Source organism: Nomascus leucogenys, chromosome 16 (genome assembly GCF_006542625.1).
Source record: "Nomascus leucogenys isolate Asia chromosome 16, Asia_NLE_v1, whole genome shotgun sequence".
NCBI classification, from domain to species: Eukaryota; Metazoa; Chordata; class Mammalia; order Primates; family Hylobatidae; genus Nomascus; species Nomascus leucogenys.
This window is the reverse complement of record NC_044396.1, coordinates 68,611,747-68,631,685: the sequence shown is the minus strand read 5'-3', so window position 1 is coordinate 68,631,685 and position 19,939 is coordinate 68,611,747. Positions and strand designations below refer to the sequence as shown.

The following is a 19,939-nucleotide window of genomic DNA, read 5'->3' as shown; positions in this document are numbered from 1 at the left end:
ACTCTCGTTTCTCTTTCTTCCTGTCTGCTTGGAAAGATGGCGTCCCGCAAGGAAGGTACCGGCTCTACTGCCACCTCTTCCAGCTCCACCGCCGGCTCAGCAGGGAAAGGCAAAGGCAAAGGCGGCTCCGGAGATTCAGCCGTGAAGCAAGTGCAGATAGATGGCCTTGTGAGTGCTGTTTCGTTTCCTCTGGCCCACGTGCGGAGCGCAGTTCCCAGACCCGTCCCACCAGACGTACTTTCTAGCATTCTTCCCCTCGGGCTTGGTGTGGCTGGGCCAAAGTGTTTCCCTAGTACCTTTCTCTTTCATCTTCACTTTTTGTTCAGGAGACGCGACAACCTTGTCTTGTCTTCTAACGTGACAGTTGGGGCTTCAGGAAGGGGACTGAGAATAGGGGTGTGAGTGACAGGTTCCTGGGGTCTTGTTTTGAGATGACCGGTGGGGGCATTTGGAGAAAGACTTCTGGAGACCAGCAGCTAACGAAGGTCGAGAAGGATTTAGGGACCTAGTAGGGCTCTGGGAAGGAGAGAGTAAGGAAACTCCACTGCTTCCCTGCTGGGATCTGACATCTATAACGTCCCAAGTGGAGATGTACTTTGTAGCCACTCTTTTGAGCCTGTACTTCGGCGCTTTATCTGAAACCGTATAATTTAGAATAGACTGTTTTGTAGTGTTCGTTCTGAAAAACATAAAAGAATATCAAAGAGAAGGGCCTTAAATGTATTTAGTAGTTAAGGTTCGTGAACTAGGACATGCAAGGAAATTCTTGATAAGGAAATGGACTTAGCTGGGAAAAGGAAAATCTAGAATGAGAAATTTTATTTCCGTTGTTTCGAAGCAAAATGCATTTATATGACGTTCTAGTTTTAAAAGTATCCTTCCTGCCTCTCTTTTTAAAAAGCATCCTCTCTTCGTTTGATTTTTTTAAAGGTTATTTCCTATTAATGCAGATCTTAGATATTTGTAATAAGAAAGTAACTTTTAAATTCATGTGAAAATTGTAATTGCAAGGGGGTATTTTTAAGTGGAAACTGCTGATAATTTAAACCCAGCATATAATTGAATCTGTTGAACTGACTTAGTTAAACTGGATACAAAAGTGTAGCCTGGTGGTTAAGAGCTCATTTAGTCTTCTAGGCTCTTCCACTTAACCAGCTCTGTGACTTTAGGCAAGTTAGCCTTTCCAGGCTTTGCTTTCCTCATCTGTCAAGTGGGAATGGGAAGTATCTATATCATAGAGTTGTTTGGATTAAGTGAAAAAATTTATGTGGTGACCTGTAGTACAGTGTAATCACTTAATGTTAGTTATGATTTTTTTTTTTTTTTTTTTTTTTGAGACGGAGTCTCGCTCTGTCGCCCAGGCTAGAGTGCAGTGGCGCAATCTCGGCTCAATGCAAGCTCCGCCTCCCGGGTTCACGCCATTCTCCTGCCTCAGCCTCTCCGAGTAGCTGGGACTACAGGCGCCCGCCACCACGCCCGGCTAATTTTTTTTTTTTTTTTTTGTATTTTTAGTAGAGACGGGGTTTCATCGTGGTCTCGATCTCCTGACCTCGTGATCCGCCCGCCTCGGCCTCCCAAAGTGCTGGGATTACAAGCATGAGCCACCGCGCCCGGCCATGTTAGTTATGATTATTATTATGAGTTTAATGTCTGTGGTTAGCAGAGTTTGAAAGATGCAGGCAAGAGATTAACTTTGGAATGTTTTGTTCTAAATGTCACTTGTGTAATACTTTGAAAATGCAGGCTGGGCGTGGTGGCTCACGGCTATAATCCCAGCACTTTGGGAGGCTGAGGCAGGCAGATCAGGAGGTCAGGAGTTCGAGACCAGCCTGACCAACATGGTGAAATCCCGTCTGTACTAAAAATACAAAATTAGCTGGGCGTGTTGGCACGCGCCTGTAATCCCAGCTACTCAGGAGGTTGAGGCGGGAGAATCGCTTGAACCTGGGAGGCAGAGGTTGCAGTGAGCCGAGATTGTGCCACTGCACTCCAGCCTGGGCAATAGAGTGAGACTCCGTCTCAAAAAAAAAAAAAAGGAAAAGAAAATGGAGTTCTGTCTGGCCTGTGTACTGCCACTGTGGCTTTCCCTGGCTCATGGGAGACAGATGTGTGTTCAGGAATAAATGACGTATCTTTAGAGACTGCAAATCTCTAAAGTTAGTGGGTGGACTTAGATTACACTTGTTAAAATAAGTACCACTTATGCACTTGGGAAATGTTTATTTCTTAGAAACATATTTCTTATTAAATTTGCTATGTCACAACAGCACTCTTTGAATCACTTAGTTTCCAGAGTTGAAAAAGGCAACAGCTCGGTGGCATAAATCTATTTGGAGATCATTTATTTAGCAAATATTTTAGGACATTCTGTTAAGTGCCAAATACTGTCAAACACAGGGCAGTGATAAAAGCACTTCAGTAACAATGTCCTGGCAGCTTTAAGAGGGATTGTTGAATTAAAAAGAGACCTGCAGGTAGAGATGGACTGGATCACTTCAGGTTTCACAAATAGGCAGTGGTGCCTAGGAAGGTCAAGAGACTGGTTCTCAATTTTTTGGACTCACAAATTACTATTTTTTATCAGCTCTCTCAGAATTGATTAATGCTAAGGAACCAATTAGTCCTTCTCACAGGAGATTGGTTTATATACATGTAAATGTTGATTTACTCATTTACTGTGGAAGACATACCTTTTCAGTGGTGAAAACACTCATATCTACCACCAAAAAGACCCTTTTTGATTACCAAAGCACCTTGGAATTCAAATAAAAAATCAGAAGCTTACCAGTGACTCCAAAATCAATCATAATAATAGCAGGTAAAGGATTATTTTACTTGAGAGTTACTTATATCCGAATTCTTGACGAACTTAGTGAATTATCTGTTATTCACAGTAGTGGGTACCTCTGTGCTTTTGTTCTCCACCGGTTGGGTAGATATTAACAAAATAAATTCCTAACAACTTTCCACCTTTTTGGACATCTGCCTTTCTGTCATTTATATAATTTTAGGCAGCTAGATTATATTGCAGTTGCAAGGTTCTTTTATCTTGGTTGCTCATATTTTAATTGTGGATGTTTTCCAGTTACCATAAATCATGTAGGGAACATTTAAATGGTATGTTCTTTATGCCTTTTACATTGTTGATACAGGGAATAGTGGTTACTCTAAATTTTATTAATGGATTATTGCACACGGAGTAACCAAGAATCATCCATCTTGAATACTATCTCCACATGGATGTCATACAGGTATACCCACGTTTGCCCAGATACAATTTAAAAAAACTCCTTTCTTAAACTCTTCTCTTTTCTTTCTTTCTTTCTTCATTTCTGTCTTGATGAACAGTGTTACTCTTAGGAAAGCAATATTACATACTAGCCAAGACAATTTTGAAGACAGACTTGGATTCAGATCCTTATTCCAGCAGTAAGCATGACCTTAGGAAGTTATTGAATTTTCTAGGCCTCAGGTTCATCCTTTGTAAAATGGGGATGATGAGAAAGTAGTAACTCATAAGGGTTGTGAGAATGAAATTCCGAGGTATTTAAAGTGTTTAATATCATACCTGTGTCGTCATAAACACTCAGATTACTGTGTCTTTGCCACTCTCATCCTTATTAATGTTTCTCAAATCATTTTGAATGCTAACTTTGCTAATGTAGATTGGAATTGTAGAAAGAGCACTGAACTGGTAATCAGGAGACATGCATTCCAGTCTGCATCCACCAGTAACTAACAACTCTTCTATGATTGTTTTACTCCAAAGGTACATTTTCTCGTCCACAAAATGATTGCCACTATCCCTATCAATTTTAATGGTTTATGGTTTCTTTCTTTTACTTCCATACCTGAATCCTGAGGGTTCTTATTGGTGTGTGACCCCAGTCAATCACTATCCTTCCTTTTAGGCCATTTACTCCTCACCTTTTATGTTTCTTCTCCATCTGTGCATATTGGAGTGCCTCATGGTTTAGGTTTTGGCTTTTCTTTTAGTCTCTGCTTGACATAGGTAGTGTAACAAAGTTGATAAAAGTACATGCTCTGGAGCCAGACTGCTTGAATTTGAATCCCAGCTCTGAAATTCGCTGCGTGACATTGGGCAAGTCTTTGTGCCTCATTTTCCTCATCTGAATTGTTTTGAGACTTTAAATGGACTGAATATATGTCAATAACTAGAACAATTTCTGGGACAGAAAAAGTCACCATTTAAGCTTTGCTGCTGCTTTATTTGTAGTAATTATAGTAGTATTCTTTAAAGTATTCTTATCTGTGCTCACGGCTTTAAATATTTATATTCTAATAAGTCCTAGATTTATATTTCTGCCAGTAATGGCTCTTGAGTGCCTCTCTTGAATACCCATTGCCTGTTTGACGTCACTATTTGGATATCTCATAGGCATCTCGTATTTAACATGTACAAAATAGAATTATAGACTTGTTCTTCTCCTCACTTTGCAACACAGCACCCTATATTTCTTTCTAGAATTTTCCACAGCCTGTAACTATCTTGTTTGTTTTCTTCTTTGTTTTCCTCATCAGAATGTATGCTACTCAGGGCAGGGACTATGCTTTTTCACCTGTTTTATCTCCAATGCTGAACCTGTTAATTCACAGAGTAGGATAAATGAATGAGTATGTACTCCATTTTATTATTTATACTACTCCTAATTTATGTTCTAATATCTTATATAGGTTATTTTAATATTGTTTTCCCCTGCCCTCTTCAGTCTGCCATTCATGCTTTTATTAAAACATTTATTTAATGTGAACATTCAGATTTTAACTTCTTCAATGTTTTCAGTGACTTTCCATTGAATTTAAGGCCCACCAAAATGTTGTCCATGTTTCTTGCATTTATGTTCAGGTTTATTTCCTTTCTTTCCAAGCTTTGTAGGAACTGTACATTCCAGCCATTCAGACTAGTTGGTTTTTTCTTTAATAACTCATGCTAAAGGCCAGGTGCGGTGGCTGACGCCTGTAATCCCAGCACTTTGGGAGGCCAAGGCAGGCGGATCACGAGGTCAGGAGATCAAGACCGTCCTGGCTAACATGGTGAAACCCTGTCTCTACTAAAAATACAAAAAATTAGCTGGGCGTGGTGGTGGGCGCCTGTAGTCCCAGCTACTCGGGAGGCTGAGGCAGGAGAATGGCATGAACCGGGGAGGCGGAGCTTGCAGTGAGCCGAGATCGCGCCACTGCACTCCAGCTTGGGCGACAGAGCGAGAGACTCCATCTCAAAAAGAAAAAAAAAAAAATGAAAAAAGTAAGTCGTGCTAAAGACAGACCTAGATTCACATCCTTATTCAAGCAGTAAGCATGACTTTACTTTTGTTCATGAAGTTCTTTTTGAAATTCCTCTCTTTCATCATCACATATTGAATAAAAAATGTGACTTAATCAACTTACTCTGTTTTTAAAAAATTCTCCATATAGTTTAATTTGAATCTGTATACTCCAGATGCATTCTGTTCTTCATCCATTTAACAAATATTTATTGATTGCTGACCATATGCCAGGTCTAGCCCTGCTACATGCTGGGGTATATTGCAGTAACCTACATATTATATAGGTGAGCAAGGTAGAACCCAGTCCCGACTCTCATGACAATTCTCAGCCATATATAGATGTAGATGAACCCAGAGATTAATCTCATCCTATGTTTAGCCTGATGTTTTAACACATTTATTCCTTCCTGGCACGTTGATAGTGGCCAAGACCAATTTTTCTTGTATTCTCCTCCATAATTGAACCCTTCCTTTCCTACCTTTAGACCTATTTCATCAATTCCTCTGTATCTGTAATGTGGCAGTCCCTCAATATCCACAGGGAAACCAGGACCCCTGTGTATTCAAAATCCAGGCATACTGAAGTCCTACAGTTGGCCCTATGGATCCTTGCAGAACTCATGTTTAGGAAAAGTTGGCCTTTCCTATATGCAAGATTCACATCCCTGAACCTGTGCAGTTCAAGCCCATATTGTTTAAGGGTCAACTGTATGTTCCCTTAGCACATAAACATCATCAGGACTTTCCCATATTAAAATTTTCAGCATTGTCTCTTTTAGCTCCCTGTGTTCCATTTTTTTGCCCTGGCTTTTTTTCCTCTTTAAGTTAATGGTTAAAGAACTATTTTATATTTGTAGTCTTTCATACTTTCTGAAACTCTATTAGTGTTAGAATCTGCCACCACAAACTCCCTGAATTATTATTACTTTTTAAAGATTATTGATAACATCAGCAAAGAACTGTAAAGCATATCAAAATGTCATACATGGAAGATAGTGTCTAAACATCCAGTTACCCACTATTCAACTTGAGAAACAGAACATTACAAGTATCTTTGAAGCCCCTTCCCCTTTTTCATGCCTTCCTTCAATCCCTTCTCCCCCTATGTGAATCACTGTTGGTGAGCTTTGTTTTAATGATTCTTTTGTAGCTTCACCACATGGAGTATTAAACAATTTGATTATTTTCACCTGTCTGTATGAATAAATATGAATTAAATCATAGTTTATATTCTCCTATGTTTTGAGTCTTGATATGTCTGTCTCACACCATGATTGGTAGGACTTGGGGGTGCTCCTGGACAGTTATACTAAGTACCATAATGTTAAATTATTTTCCTAAGTATTTGTACCATTTCACATTTGTCCTAGCAATTTATGAGGAGCCCCATTGCTTCACATGTCTTTTATCTTTAGTATGGCTAGATACCCATTTTTGTCAGTCCACTAAGTTGAAACACTCTCTCTCAATAATCTTTTAATTGTCCATTCCAATAGACTTGTCAGTGTGTCTCTTATTGTGTACCTTGCAGGAGTCAGTGCTTGGTACTTCCTTGTGAAATGGGAGAATGGTTAAACTGAAAGAACTTGATAGAAGGAACTCTCCACAGGGCTCATTTTCCAAAGAAAAGTATCATTTGGAGGAGTAAAGTTATAAGCCTACCTAAGCATGTTGTAAAGCTGTTCAAAAATAACTCAGAGCTAGTCTTGTGGATGGAAATGTAGTGCCCGAGTCACATTCTGCTTAAAGTTGTAACAAATACAGATGAGTTAAAAGAAAAAAAAAAACAAAAAACAAAAATAAAGAAACAAAAGAATGGGTGTTCATTCTGTCAGGTGGTCTCATTGTTCCTAGACAAGATCAAGCTAATTCTTCCCGTTAAACTTTTCATGTTGAACCCACTTTGTTCCCGAGAACATTTGAATTGTACTTTCTTATGTTCATTAGACTCTTGCTATTCAAAGTATGATCCATGACCAGTAAGATGAGCAATGCTGGCTACACTTGAGTTTCTTAGAAATGCAGACATACAGTATCACAGAATCTCAGGCCCCTCTCCTGACCTACACAGTCAGGTGATTTATAGCATATTAATGTTTGAGAAGAAGCATTGCTCTCTTCCTTTCTCTGAGCTTTTTTAATGACAGCTTGTATCACTCACCTTGGTATGCGATCCATACTGTTAGTGATTTACTGTTAATATATTTTCCCCTTCTCATTGAGATGATAACCCTTTTGAAGGCGAAAGTGTGAAACATTTGTCTCCTCCATAATTCAGTGCTTGAAACCTATTGCTATTGAAATTTCTTACCTTTTAAATTTTGTTTTCCCCTTTATCTTACTAGATACCTTATTCCCCTGGTTTTGTAAGTAAGGTAGAGTATGTTATTAATAAATAGAAAAGTATGAGTTACATATACAGTCAGCTCTCCATATCTGTGGGTTCTGAATCCAGCAATCTCATCCATGGATTCAACCAACCATGGATCAGAAATACTAGGAAAAAAACAATTAAAAATACAAATGAAAACCAATACAGTATAATAATTATTTACATGGCATTTACATTGTATTAAATGTTATATGCAATCTAGGGATGATATATAGGAAGATGTGCCTAGGTTATATGCAATAACTAATGCTACACCGTTTTATATAAAGGACTTGAGCATCTGCGAATTTTGGTATCCAGTTTGGTCCTTGTTTCTGTCTGAAACTCTTTTTACTTGTTGCTTATTTCTTCACACTAGAATATCAGCTTCCTGAGAGTGGCACCCATGTCAGGTTTGTTCACTGCAGTATTTCTAAGTGTCTAGAACAGTACCTCGTGTATAGGAGGCACTCAGATGTTGTGAATGAATGAATATACTCCTGTTGTGTGGAAATTTTCTTGAAAATCAATCATGAAGAAACTGGGTTAGTAAATGCTTGAGTGTTGGTGAGAAAAGAGCACACAGTTGAGGATAAGCTAGTTAGCTTTCTGGGCTTGTTCATATTTCTCCATCTTTTTACTTGTCGATTTCTTAGCTGTTTGAAAAATCACTAATGTTAATTGAGCACCTATTATAAGACCCTATACAGGGATGTTAGGTTAAATTTTGTGTTGTTTGGTTAAATTTTGTGTGAAATTTTAGATATTGTGATCCTCACAACAGCTTTGGGGATAAATGTTATCATTACCTTACCTACCTGATGATTATTCAAATCTAATGGAAAAACTTTGGTGGAAGTACTTTTTTTTTTTTTTTTTTTTTTTTTGAGACAGAGTTTTGCTCTTGTTGCCCAGGCTGGAGTGCAGTGGCGTGATCTTGGCTCACTGCATCCTCTGCCTCCCAGGTTCAAGCGATTGTTGTGTCTCAGCCTCCCAGGTAGCTGGGATTACAGGCATGTGCCACCACGCCTGGCTAATTTTTTGTATTTATAGTAGAGACGGTGTTTTGCCATGTTGGTCAGGCTGGTCTCGACCTCCTGGCCTCAGGTGACCCACCCACCTTGGCCTCCCAAAATGTTGGGATTACAGGCGTGAGCCACCGCAGCGGGCTGGTGGGAATGCTTTGTGACCTGAGTCGAATACTTCGAATTTGTAGTGCCAGGCTATCACATGTGTCACTGTAGATTTTTTGTGATACTCTTATGAATTTAAAGAGACTAGACAACAGCTTGCTTAAAGTCCATTGAAATGGAAGCTCTTGTCTGAGATCCTGGTCTGAAGTAGAATATAGTTTGGCCTTTTAATGTTTTAATAGCAAAAAAATTATATGAAAATTATATGACCCTTTGCCTCTTTTTTTTTTTTTTTTTTTTTTGAGATGGAGTCTCGCTTTGTCACCCAGGCTGGAGTGCAGTGGCATGATCTTGGCTCACTGCAAGCTCCGCCTCCCGGATTCACACCATTCTCCTGCCTCAGCCTCCCGAGTAGCTGGGACTACAGGCGCCCGCCACTACGCCCGGCTAATTTTTTGTATTTTTAGTAGAGACAAGGTTTCACCGCGTTAGCCAGGATGGTCTCGATCTCCTGACCTCGTGATCCGCCCACCTCGGCCTCCCAAAGTGCTGGGATTACAGGTGCAAGCCACCACACCCGGCCTCCCTTTGCCTCTTCTTTAAGTTTTCTGACTTGAGTGGTGCATACCTAAGTTGTTTCACATGTGAGATAATTTTCTCAGTCAGATAATTTGAAATCCTTTCAAACGCCAAAACTTGCACATTTTAGCTATTTTAATTATATGTCTTTTTGAAGTGTAATACATAATTTTCTGCTGCTTTAGTCAGAGAATATTGAACACAATCTAACTGTGTTTTGATAGCATAGTATTATCATTAAGAACATGTTATTGTGCCGGGCCCCGTCTGTAATCCCAGCACTTTGGGAAGCTGTGGTGGGCGGATCACTTGAGGTCAGGAGTTCGAGACCAACCTGGCCAACATGGTGAAACCCCATCTCTACTAAAAATACAAAAGGAATTAGCCGGGCATGATGGCAGATGCCTGTAATCCCAGTTACTCGGGAGGCTGAGGCAGGAGAATTGCTTGAACCCGGGAGGCAGAGGTTGTAGTGAGCCAAGATCACACCACTGCACTCCAGCCTGGATGACAGACAGAGACTCTGTCTCAAAAAAAAAAAACAAAAAAAAAAACCATGTTATTGAACCAGACAAGACAGTAGATCTGTCAAGAAATCCCTTCGAGTAGTCTGTTATTTCTATAATAAATGTCCCCTGTCATTGAATTTTAGGTGCCTTGAGTAGTTTATGTTTCTAGTTGGTGCCTTTTTTTGGTTGTTAAATTTATCTGTTTCTCATCCCCTTGCCTTTCAGGTTTTTATTTGCTGAGAGTGAAAAATCAGTTATGCAGGATTATCTGTAACCTGAGTATTTGTGAGTGAGGATTAAATTCATTACGCAGTCTGACATTTTGATTGCTTAGTTATATTTTTTGCTTAGGCAAGTAAGATGTTATTGCTTACAAATAGTAACTTTTTAATAGAAAAATCATTTAGCATACATTATTATATCTTGGTAGCTCCACGAACTGGGCGGACTAGTATTATCTGGATTATACATGTGATTTTCCCACTCCAAGAAGCTGAGTGGCTTTTCAGACATAAAGTGAATATATCCTGGAGCTTGAATTCAGATCACATCTAGCCATCCTTGACTCATTTTCTTTTACATTTTATAGCAGCTTCGTGTACTTTAAGACCCCAGTAGTTGTTACGTGTTGTGTGACAGGTACTGTTTTAAGTATTGTGTATTTATTATGGCATTGAAGCAATACAACAACTCTGATATAAGAACCATCATTATCCCTATTTTATCAATGAGGAGACGTGGGCGCAAATAGGTTGTCATTTGATTAATGTCCAGATGGAGGAAATAGAAGTTAAGGTGTGTACAGAATGGTTAATCTAGTGCTTCTTGTTTGAGCATTGGGAAGTATGTTTTTCAGAACTCAGGTGTCTTACAGACTTCTAACTTTAAAATGTATGAGAAAACATATATTAGAATCTTTATGTTTGATAATCCGTCATACTGTAGAAGATGTGTAGCTATAAGAAGTCAATTTAGTAAATATTCTCAAGTTTGGAAAAATGCAACCTTAAACTGCTGAGTTCACATATGAAGATACTGGGGATCAATAGTAAAGAAAATCAGTATATTAAGGAGCATTGGGAAGAGTACTGGTAGGGGTTCCTAAGTAAGGTAATTTACCTACATTAGGTGGGTGGTAATTCTAAGTCCCTCTGACTTTTCCTTTTCTTTTTTCTTTGAGACACAGTCTTGCTCTGTCGACTAGGCTGGAGTGCAATGGCCCGATCTCAGCTTGCTGCGATCTCCACCTCCCAGGTTCAAGCGATTCTTGTGCCTCAGCCCCCCGAGTAGCTGTGTGCCACCATGCCTGGCTAATTTTTGTATTTTTAGTAGAGATGGGGTGTTGTCACGTTGGCCAGACTGGTCTTGAACTCCTGGCCTCAAGCGATCCACCCGCCCTGGCCTCCCAAAGTGCTGAGATTATAGGGATGAGCCACCACAGTGGGCCAGACTTTTGCGTTTTTATGTTCCTCCCAAGATTTGGATAAACCTGCAAACATCCTAGGCCACTGGTTCTTTCTCTTAAGGTCATACAACTTATTGAAATTCATTGCCACTTGCTTTTTGACAGTGCTTACTGTGTTTGTGACATATATGCTAGTGATGACAATCTATTGTTTGTTTCTTGTAGCTGTCTTCTTGGGTATTATTTAAGGCAGCATACACAGGACTTCTCATGGAGGAGATGACTTAATCAGTTATGATCTCTAGGCCTTAGTTTGATATGAAGATAGTGAATGGCCTTCTACTGTAATAAAGAGAACCTGAATGGGTAATTTCTTACATTGTTGATATGATTTTTAGTAATATTGATTTTAATAGTTGGTAATAGTTACTGTTGGATTCCAAACTGGATGGTTTCCCAAGTAAATGGAATATGATCAAAATATTTTAACTTTAGTTGTTACAGCAAATCTGGCCTGGATTTATGTGGTTAATGCCTCAAATATCTATTTAACATTAAAAGGTGTGGGTATACAATAAGCATTTTTTATCTTTTGCCTTCTTGTCACCTTTTGCTTCAACTGGTTTCTGTATATGATAAATTTGGATCTTTTGTTCAATATCTCGGACTTCATTGGTTTGGCTGAGCAACTCCAGGTATTTTAAGTCTTGGCAGCAATGCCCTGGACTTGCAGCTCAGTCCTAGCCCATACCTTGGAGAAAAAAGCCTCTACAAAGCATGAAGTTTGAAAAGAATCTTTGCAAGTTCTTATTTTTGTGTTTAGATTTTCTTACTTTTACTTCATCAAGTCTTCCATAGGTCGTTTCTTAGATAAAAACTCCTAATTTTAGCACTTACAGAAAACTTGGTTGCATTTGCTTTCTTTTCAAAATTACTTCATAAGGTTTTTGGTAAAATATTTAGTTTATGGTACTTGGATGTTATTTTATTTGGCAAGGTTTTAGATAATATCTCAAAGAGAATATGGCTTTGTTTTTTGTAAACTACTACTGGTAGGTAGATCATTCTTTAAAATGGTTATATCCAGTAAAGATTTGGTTTAATAGCAAAGTGTAGTGTAATTTACTTAGCTGTTTGATGACAAACTGTACTTGTTTCATCAAAACTGAAAGGGCTGAAGTGGATACTTAAATATGCTGGAGTAGTATGCCATATTCTTGTTAATGTTGGTACCATGCTCAAGCATATAAGAAAAAAATTGGATTCAGGAAAAACAGTGATAACTCAGTATTAACTTAGTCAATATATATATATGTTTAAGCCTTTGAGTCTTTGACCCTTTAAACATCAGCTGCATTTTGTCATAAAATTTTAAGATTTTCTTCGCCTCCAAAATAGTACCTGAACTGGTACTTAAGTGCCACAGATGTTTGTTGTATCTTGAGGCGTACTATGAGTTTTTTTTTAATACTTTCTATATTTCCACCTCTCCCTGTCGCCATCTAATTTTATTTCCTGTCCATTAATGATACCACTGTCTACCCAAGTCATGCAGACTTCTGGTATCGTCTTTGACTATTTCTTGAGGTTTTTCCTAAGACCACTTACTTAGTTCTTTGAGTTTATAACTACATTGTCTGTGCTGTTCAGTTCTTGCACTCTTCCTCAACTATCACCAAAGCCTATATAACTGGTCTTACAGACTTTATTTTGTACTTGGACAGTGCTGCTGAGTAAGTTATCTTCTCAGTGGACAGCTGTAGTCCTAAAACTCAACCCTTTGGAAAATCACTATTACACACAAAATAAAATCAAACTTTATTTCCCCAACTTATTATTTATATATGTGTGTGTGTGTGCATGTGTGTGTGTGTGTGTATGTGTGTGTGTATATATATATATGTATGTATTTTTGAGACAGGGTATTGCTCTGTCGCCCAGGCTGGAGTGCAGTGGTGCAATCTTGGCTCACTGTACCCTCCACCTCTGGGGCTCAAGCGATCCTCCCACCTTAGCCTCCCTAGTAGCTGGGACCATAGGTGCATGTTACCACACCTAGCTAATTTTTGTTTTTGTTTTGTATTTTTAGTAGAGATGGGGTTTCGCCATGTTGGCCAGGCTAGTCTTGAACTCCTGGGCTCAAGTGATCCGCCTGCCTCAGCCTCCCAAAGTGCTGAGATTATAGGCATGAGCCACCGTGCCTGGCCTATTATTATTTTTTGAGACAGGATCTCGCTCTGTTGCCCAGGCTGGAGTGTAGTGGTGCAGTCATGGCACACCACAGCTTCACACTCCTGGGCTTGAGTGATCCTCCTCCTCAGCCTTCTAGTAGCTGGGACTATAGGTGTGTGCAACCTTGCCCAGCTAATTTTTTTATTTTTCTTTTGTAGAGATGGGGCCTCTCTATATTGACCAGGCTGGTTTTGAACTCCTGGCCTTAAGGTGATCCTCCTGCCTTGGCCTAAAGCACTAGTATTACAGGTGTGAGCCGCCACCACCACCTGGCCTTGCCTGCCACCTTTTGTTTTCATCCTCCAAACGAGGGCTTGTAGATGGTGTTTTCAAGTGTGGTTTGCTGGTAGCCTTTAAAACCAAGTAAAAAGTATTTCCTTTTGGAGAGAAGAAAACTCCCATTTTACATTTTACACAGAAATGCATCAGCTTCGGTTTCGTTCTAAAGGACCTCTTGACCAGAAAGAAGATGAATAACCACCTTGTGGACTTACTGTGGTGCGCTTTTTATACAGGAAAATGGGAACTCTTTTAATTTATTAAGCCTGTTTAAACACAACCATTACACTGGGTAATACATGCATATGGCACACAAATCAAAGACAAGGTAAAAGTATATAGTGAAAAGAAACTCTCACTGTCATCTCTGTCTTCCAACCACCCTCTTCCCAGAGGCAATCATAGTTGCTTTATACATGTTTCCTTCTGCGCTTACCTTAGCAAGGAGGCAGAAACAAATTATAATGAGAGTGCCCCCAAATCACCTGAAGTCCTGCCTTCTAGTTAAGCAGTGGCCAGTGCTCCTGAATGTAATAAACTTGAATGTAATAAACTTAGAATGTGTTAGAAGGTAGATAGTTCATAACAATTCTGAACAGTTTGTTTTATGAGAAAGGAAATGAATTTTGTTCCAGCTAAGCTTTTTAATCACTCATACTATTTTCGAAAAATTACCAACCAGGTACATGTGGGAAGATTTGCAGGTTGGTTATATATATTGAATTGGTAAAGCAGAAACTTATAAACATCAGTTAATTCTTAATTACGATTACATATTTGTAATTTGATTGAATCATTATACTTACATGTGACTAATTTTTATAAGATTAGTACCATTCTTTTGAATTTCTTGAGGCTAAATTCTCTATCTTCTCTTTTTCCCAACAATTACTAGTTGATTTAACTTTAAAAATGTGGACCATCAGTGAGCATTAGATCCAAGAGAATAAAAATGAAATATGCCCTTTCAAATTGAAATATTACAGAGGTTAATATTGATTAAATGTATTGGAGCATTGTAACTAATCCCATATGTGTCAGGAGCAAAAAAATCTTTTTTTTTTTTCCTATTGAAGTTACTTAAATTTCTTTCACATCAAAACTTAACAGCAGTGATTTAAATCCCATTTGTTATTTGACTCAGCCAGTTATGAAATGGAACCCTATCCCACTTGAGCCATAAAATGTGTTAAATTTAAGACTAATGCAGCTTTCTGCTTTTTGAATTTACATTTTGGCAATAACTACCATCTTTGTTCAGTGTTAGAAAAAATGATCTAGGCTTAACCAAATAAGAAAACTGCCAAGTTCACAGATCAGTCAGTGAAAGAAGCCAGAATTAAATGAAAGTCTAGATACTGACTTTGCAGAATATGCTAAAGGGAGATTTTACAGCATTACAGTTTCTTTGAGAATAAAAATCTTCTACAGTAATAGCTGTTCCTTGGCGGTGATTGATGTGAGAAATTCAGGCTGTGGGCCTTACCTCCCAGAAGCTACAAAACTGTAATAAAGCTGAGTAGGAATTGTGCATCCTGCCTGACCTCTTCTTCAACTAGGCAGTGACTGGTGTAGTTTGAGCTTTGTCTTTTCTATTTCAGACTTTTAAGAAACTTGTGGACTGTACTTTGTCTTTAATGATGTTTTAAGGGAAAATTACACATAAACACACATATGTATACAGAATATTTTGAGTAAATTTAATTGAACTCTTAACTTTTTAATGCAGATTTAAAACATCGTGTTGTAAAACTTTGTGGTATTGGTTGTTATAAGAGATAGTATGTCCAGCTGATTGATGCATCTTAAAGAAAATGGAAGTTTGGCATCAGTTGGGTTAATAAGTTATAATTCACCTCTTATTAGGCTGAAAAAAATCTCTGAGGAATGAGCTGAAAACATTCTGGGGAGACAAGTGTCTGTGCCATAAGGGTAACTAGGCATATTTTAGTCACTAAATATTCCTTGGATGGACAGATGGATAGATGAATGAATGAGAATAGGTGAAATATGACAATTCTAAAAAAAAAAGATAGAAAAAATTAAAAAAGACATCAGACTTGATTCTAAAACATAACAAGGAAAAAAGAGAAGAGGTGAAATGTTTGTTGTCATAGTTGTTATAATACTAGCTAACATTTACTGAGGACTTACTAGTAATTGTGTGCTAGGTAGTTTGAGTGGATTATTTTTTAATCTTTGCAACAGGGCTTGAGATTGGTACTGTCTTTATAGGAGGAAGGTATGGGTAGGGTAGATAAGGTAACTTGCCTAAGGCCGCAGAACTGGCACTCAAACTTTATTTTGGATTCTGGTTCCCAGCCCCTCAACCACTCTGCTGGTTTTTTCTGTTTGTGTAGACTACAGGGTTGGGGAGTCAGTCACATTGGTGTGTACATTCTTAAGAATTCATGTTTAAGCTTTTAATAAAATTTTTTTCTTTTACTCAAACATTACATTTTTGCAAAGAAATAAAGATTTCTAGAATTACTGTGTACTAGACAACAAATGGAAGACATCAGTGAGAGGTTTGAATGTTGGGGTTTCACCTGGGCTTACTCACTGAATAAATAAATCACTGTCTTACCCCTGTCTTACAGAAGTTGTGATTCAAAGTGGGCCCTGCTGCTGAAGTAAGTTTGTTTTTACCATTCTTAAAAATACAATGTTCAGAATAGAATTGGAGCTGTGGGAGTCGTGATCTGACCTCAGTGGAGGAGTATGCCTGTCATCTGTAGAAGCAGCAAGGAGTGGCAGAGAAAACTATTCATTTCTTGCTCTTCTCAACTACTGCCACAGTCTTATGTCACTGGGCTTATAGTTACATAAGTGCTTGGTAGCTGCACAGATTGGAGCTCATGTCTATTGTGGTCATGTATTTTGAGAGACTTCGTGACATAAATTAGGAAGTGTTTGATTCTGTAGTCTAAATGCTCAGTTTTGGGAGTTGGAAAATAACTTTACCTGCTTAATGTTACGGATTCTGTAAACCAGTGCTATTCAAAGTATGAGGTATGGTTTGGGAACACTGGTCTGCACAGTATAAACACAGGGTTAAGATAGAGTGTTTAGAAACTTTTATTATAGTAGTTTGACACTGCTGTGATATCCAAGTGATATCCCTGGGTTTTGCGTGCGTATGCGTGCGTGTGTGTGTGTGTGTGTGTTTTATTTTCATCTTTCTAGTAAGCAATTTTTATTGCATTTTACTAAAGTATTGGTCTGTGATAGATTGGGGGAAAATGGGTTCTTTAACACTGATAACTTGAGAAGCATTGTTGTAAACTATTTTCATGTCTATTTTGGCTAATAGCATCTTCCTGTAACCAGAGTTGCCGAGACCAGCTCAGTTGGGGAGACCCTAGCCCAGCGGTGCTAGAGGAATTAAAGACACACACACAGAAACATGGAGTGTGGAGTGGGAAATCAGGGGTCTCACAGCCTTCAGAGCTGACAGCCTCCAACAGAGATTTACCCACATACTTATTTATTGATTTATTTATTTTTCTGAGACGGAGTCTCGCTCTGTTGCCCAGGCTGGAGTGCAGTGGCACCATCTCGGCTCACTGCAAGCTCCGCCTCCCAGGTTCACGCCATTCTCCTGCCTCAGCCTCCCGAGTAGCTGGGACTACAGGCGCCCGTCACCACGCCCGGCTAATTTTTTTGTATCTTTAGTAGAGATGGGGTTTCACCGTGTTAGCCAGGATGGTCTCGATCTCCTGACCTCGTGATCCGCCCGCCGCGGCCTCCCAAAGTGCTGGGATTACAGGCGTGAGCCACTGCGCCCGGCCCCCACATATTTATTGACAGCAAGCCAGTGATAAGCATTGTTTCTGTAGGTTATAGATTAACTAAAAGCATTCCTTATGGGAAATAAAGGGATGGGCCGAAATAAAGGGATGGATCTGGCTAGTTATCTGCAGCAGAAGCTAGTTAAGACTTGAGCATGTCCTTAAGAAGCAGGAGCATGTCCTTAAGGCACAGATCGCTCATGCTATTGTTTATGGCTTAAGAACACCTTTTAAGCGGTTTTCTGCCCTGGGTGGTCCAGGTGTTCCTTGCTCTCATTCTGGTAAACTGACTACGCTTCCATTGTGGGTGTCAAGGCCATCAGGAGCATGTCACAGTGCTGCAGAGGTTTTGTTTATAGCCAGTTTTGGGGCCAGTTTATGGCCAGATTTTGGGGCCTGTTCCCAACAAGAGTAATAATTTAATAATTTAATTATACTGTATTTAAAATAGTATTGTGATCACTAAATACCATTACATTAGATTTACTTAACTTTTAAATTAGTTTTAGTGGTAAAACATTTTAATAATTCAGTGTTTTTTAATACTGTGAACTGTTTAAAAAGATGAACAGGTTGTAACCTCAGCATTCTGTAGCTCAGCTTTATAAAGCAGGCTAAAAATGATAGGTGGTATGGTTCTAACAGTTTAAAATTACTTCTGTCCCTAATTATTTTAGCAGGGCTTTTCAGCAGATCCTTATTGTGTCTGTTACAAAGATGATAGGAAACCTGCTTTTCCTGGTCAATGTTTATTGTAATAAGTTTGAACAAATTGTTCAATTGTTGAAGCATAGGTTAGGCTTCTCTTAAACAGGCCTTTCTGCTTGTTGAAAACCAGGCCAGATGTTAGTTACCTCTTTATGTTGATGGTGTGTGTATATGTGCATATTTTCTGGCAATTTGTATATGTGTGTGCAGTGATATTCACAGAGTTGAAGAGGAGTCAGGTTAACAAGAGATGAGAATTTAAAATCAGCGGATGCTTTGGCTTGTAGTGTGTGGGCTTCTTTTTCTTTTTTTTTTTTTTTTTTTTTTTTTGAGACGGAGTCTCGCTCTGTCGCCCAGGCTGGAGTGCCGTGGCGTAATCTCGGCTCACTGCAAGCTCCGCCTCCCGGGTTCACGCCATTCTCCTGCCTCAGCCTCTCCGAGTAGCTGGGACTACAGGCGCCCGCCACCACACCCGGCTAATTTTTTTTTTGTGTTTTTAGTAGAGACGGGGTTTCACCGTGGTCTCGATCTCCTGACCTCGTGATCTGCCCGCCTCGGCCTCCCAAAGTGCTGGGATTACAAGCGTGAGCCACCGCGCCCGGCCGTGGGCTTCTTTTTCTCATCCTTTCAAGTCTTAACTGCTTCATTCAGCCCATATTTTACAAATGTAAAGGAACCTGCTAAAATCAAGATATACTATGTCTCCATCATTGTCAACTCAGTAGCACTGTCAGAAAAAATGAAACATTAGTTTGTTCGTTTTGTGAAACTCCACATAGCAAATCAGTTACTGCTGTATTTTAAAAATCTTTTTCCTTAGGTTTTTTTTTGATGCTTTTTGAATTAAAAACAAACACATGCTCCATTCTATTATAACTAAAATACAGATGTATAAAGGAAGAAGTATGTCCGTCCATACCATTCTTTTTTTTTTTTTTTTTTTTGAGATGGAGCCTCGCTGTGTTGCCCAGGCTAGAGTGCAATAGTGTGATCTCGGCTCACTGCAACCTCCGCTTCCTGGGTTCAAGCGATTCTCCTGCCTCAGCCTCCAGAGTAGCTGGGACTACCGGTGCACACCACCAGGCCTGGCTAATTTTTTGTATGTTAGTAGAGATGAGGTTTTACCATGTTGCCCAGGCTGGTCTCGAACTCCTGAGCTCAGGCAGTCCGCCCAGTTGGGCCTCCCAAAGTGCTAGGATTACAGGCATGAGCCACCCGCACCCGGCCTTATTGTTCTTCATTCAGACACATAACTGCATGTAGGTAATAAGTTTTTATTACTATTAATTTTATTTTTTATTTATTTATTTATTTATTTTGAGACAGAGTCTCGCTCTGTTGCCCAGGCTGGAGTGCAGTGGTGGGATCTCAGCTCACTGCATCCTCCGCCTCCCAGGTTCAAGTGATTCTCCTGCATTCAGCCTCCCAAGTAGCTGGGGTTACAGGTGCCAGCCACCATGTCCAGCCAATATTTTGTGTTTTTAGTAGAGATGAGTTTCACCATGTTGGCCAGACTGGTCTCGAACTCCTGACCTCAGGTAATCGGTCCTCCTCAGCCTCCCAGAGTGCTGGGATTATAGGCAGGAGCCACTGCGCCCAGCCCTATTAATTTTTTTTTTTTTTTTTTGAGACGGAGTCTCGCTG

General features: G+C 39.4%; 1 protein-coding gene across 1 annotated transcript in view; it reads left to right on the top strand.

Moving 5' to 3' along the window:
• The window catches only part of EIF3H (eukaryotic translation initiation factor 3 subunit H), a 110,205-nt gene continuing 90,266 nt past the window's right edge, over nt 1–19,939 (top strand). Inside the window, exon 1 of the mRNA XM_030795175.1 lies at nt 1–168. Coding sequence (XP_030651035.1) covers nt 37–168 — 132 coding nt within the window. The 5' untranslated portion in view covers nt 1–36. The remainder of the gene's footprint in view (nt 169–19,939) is intronic.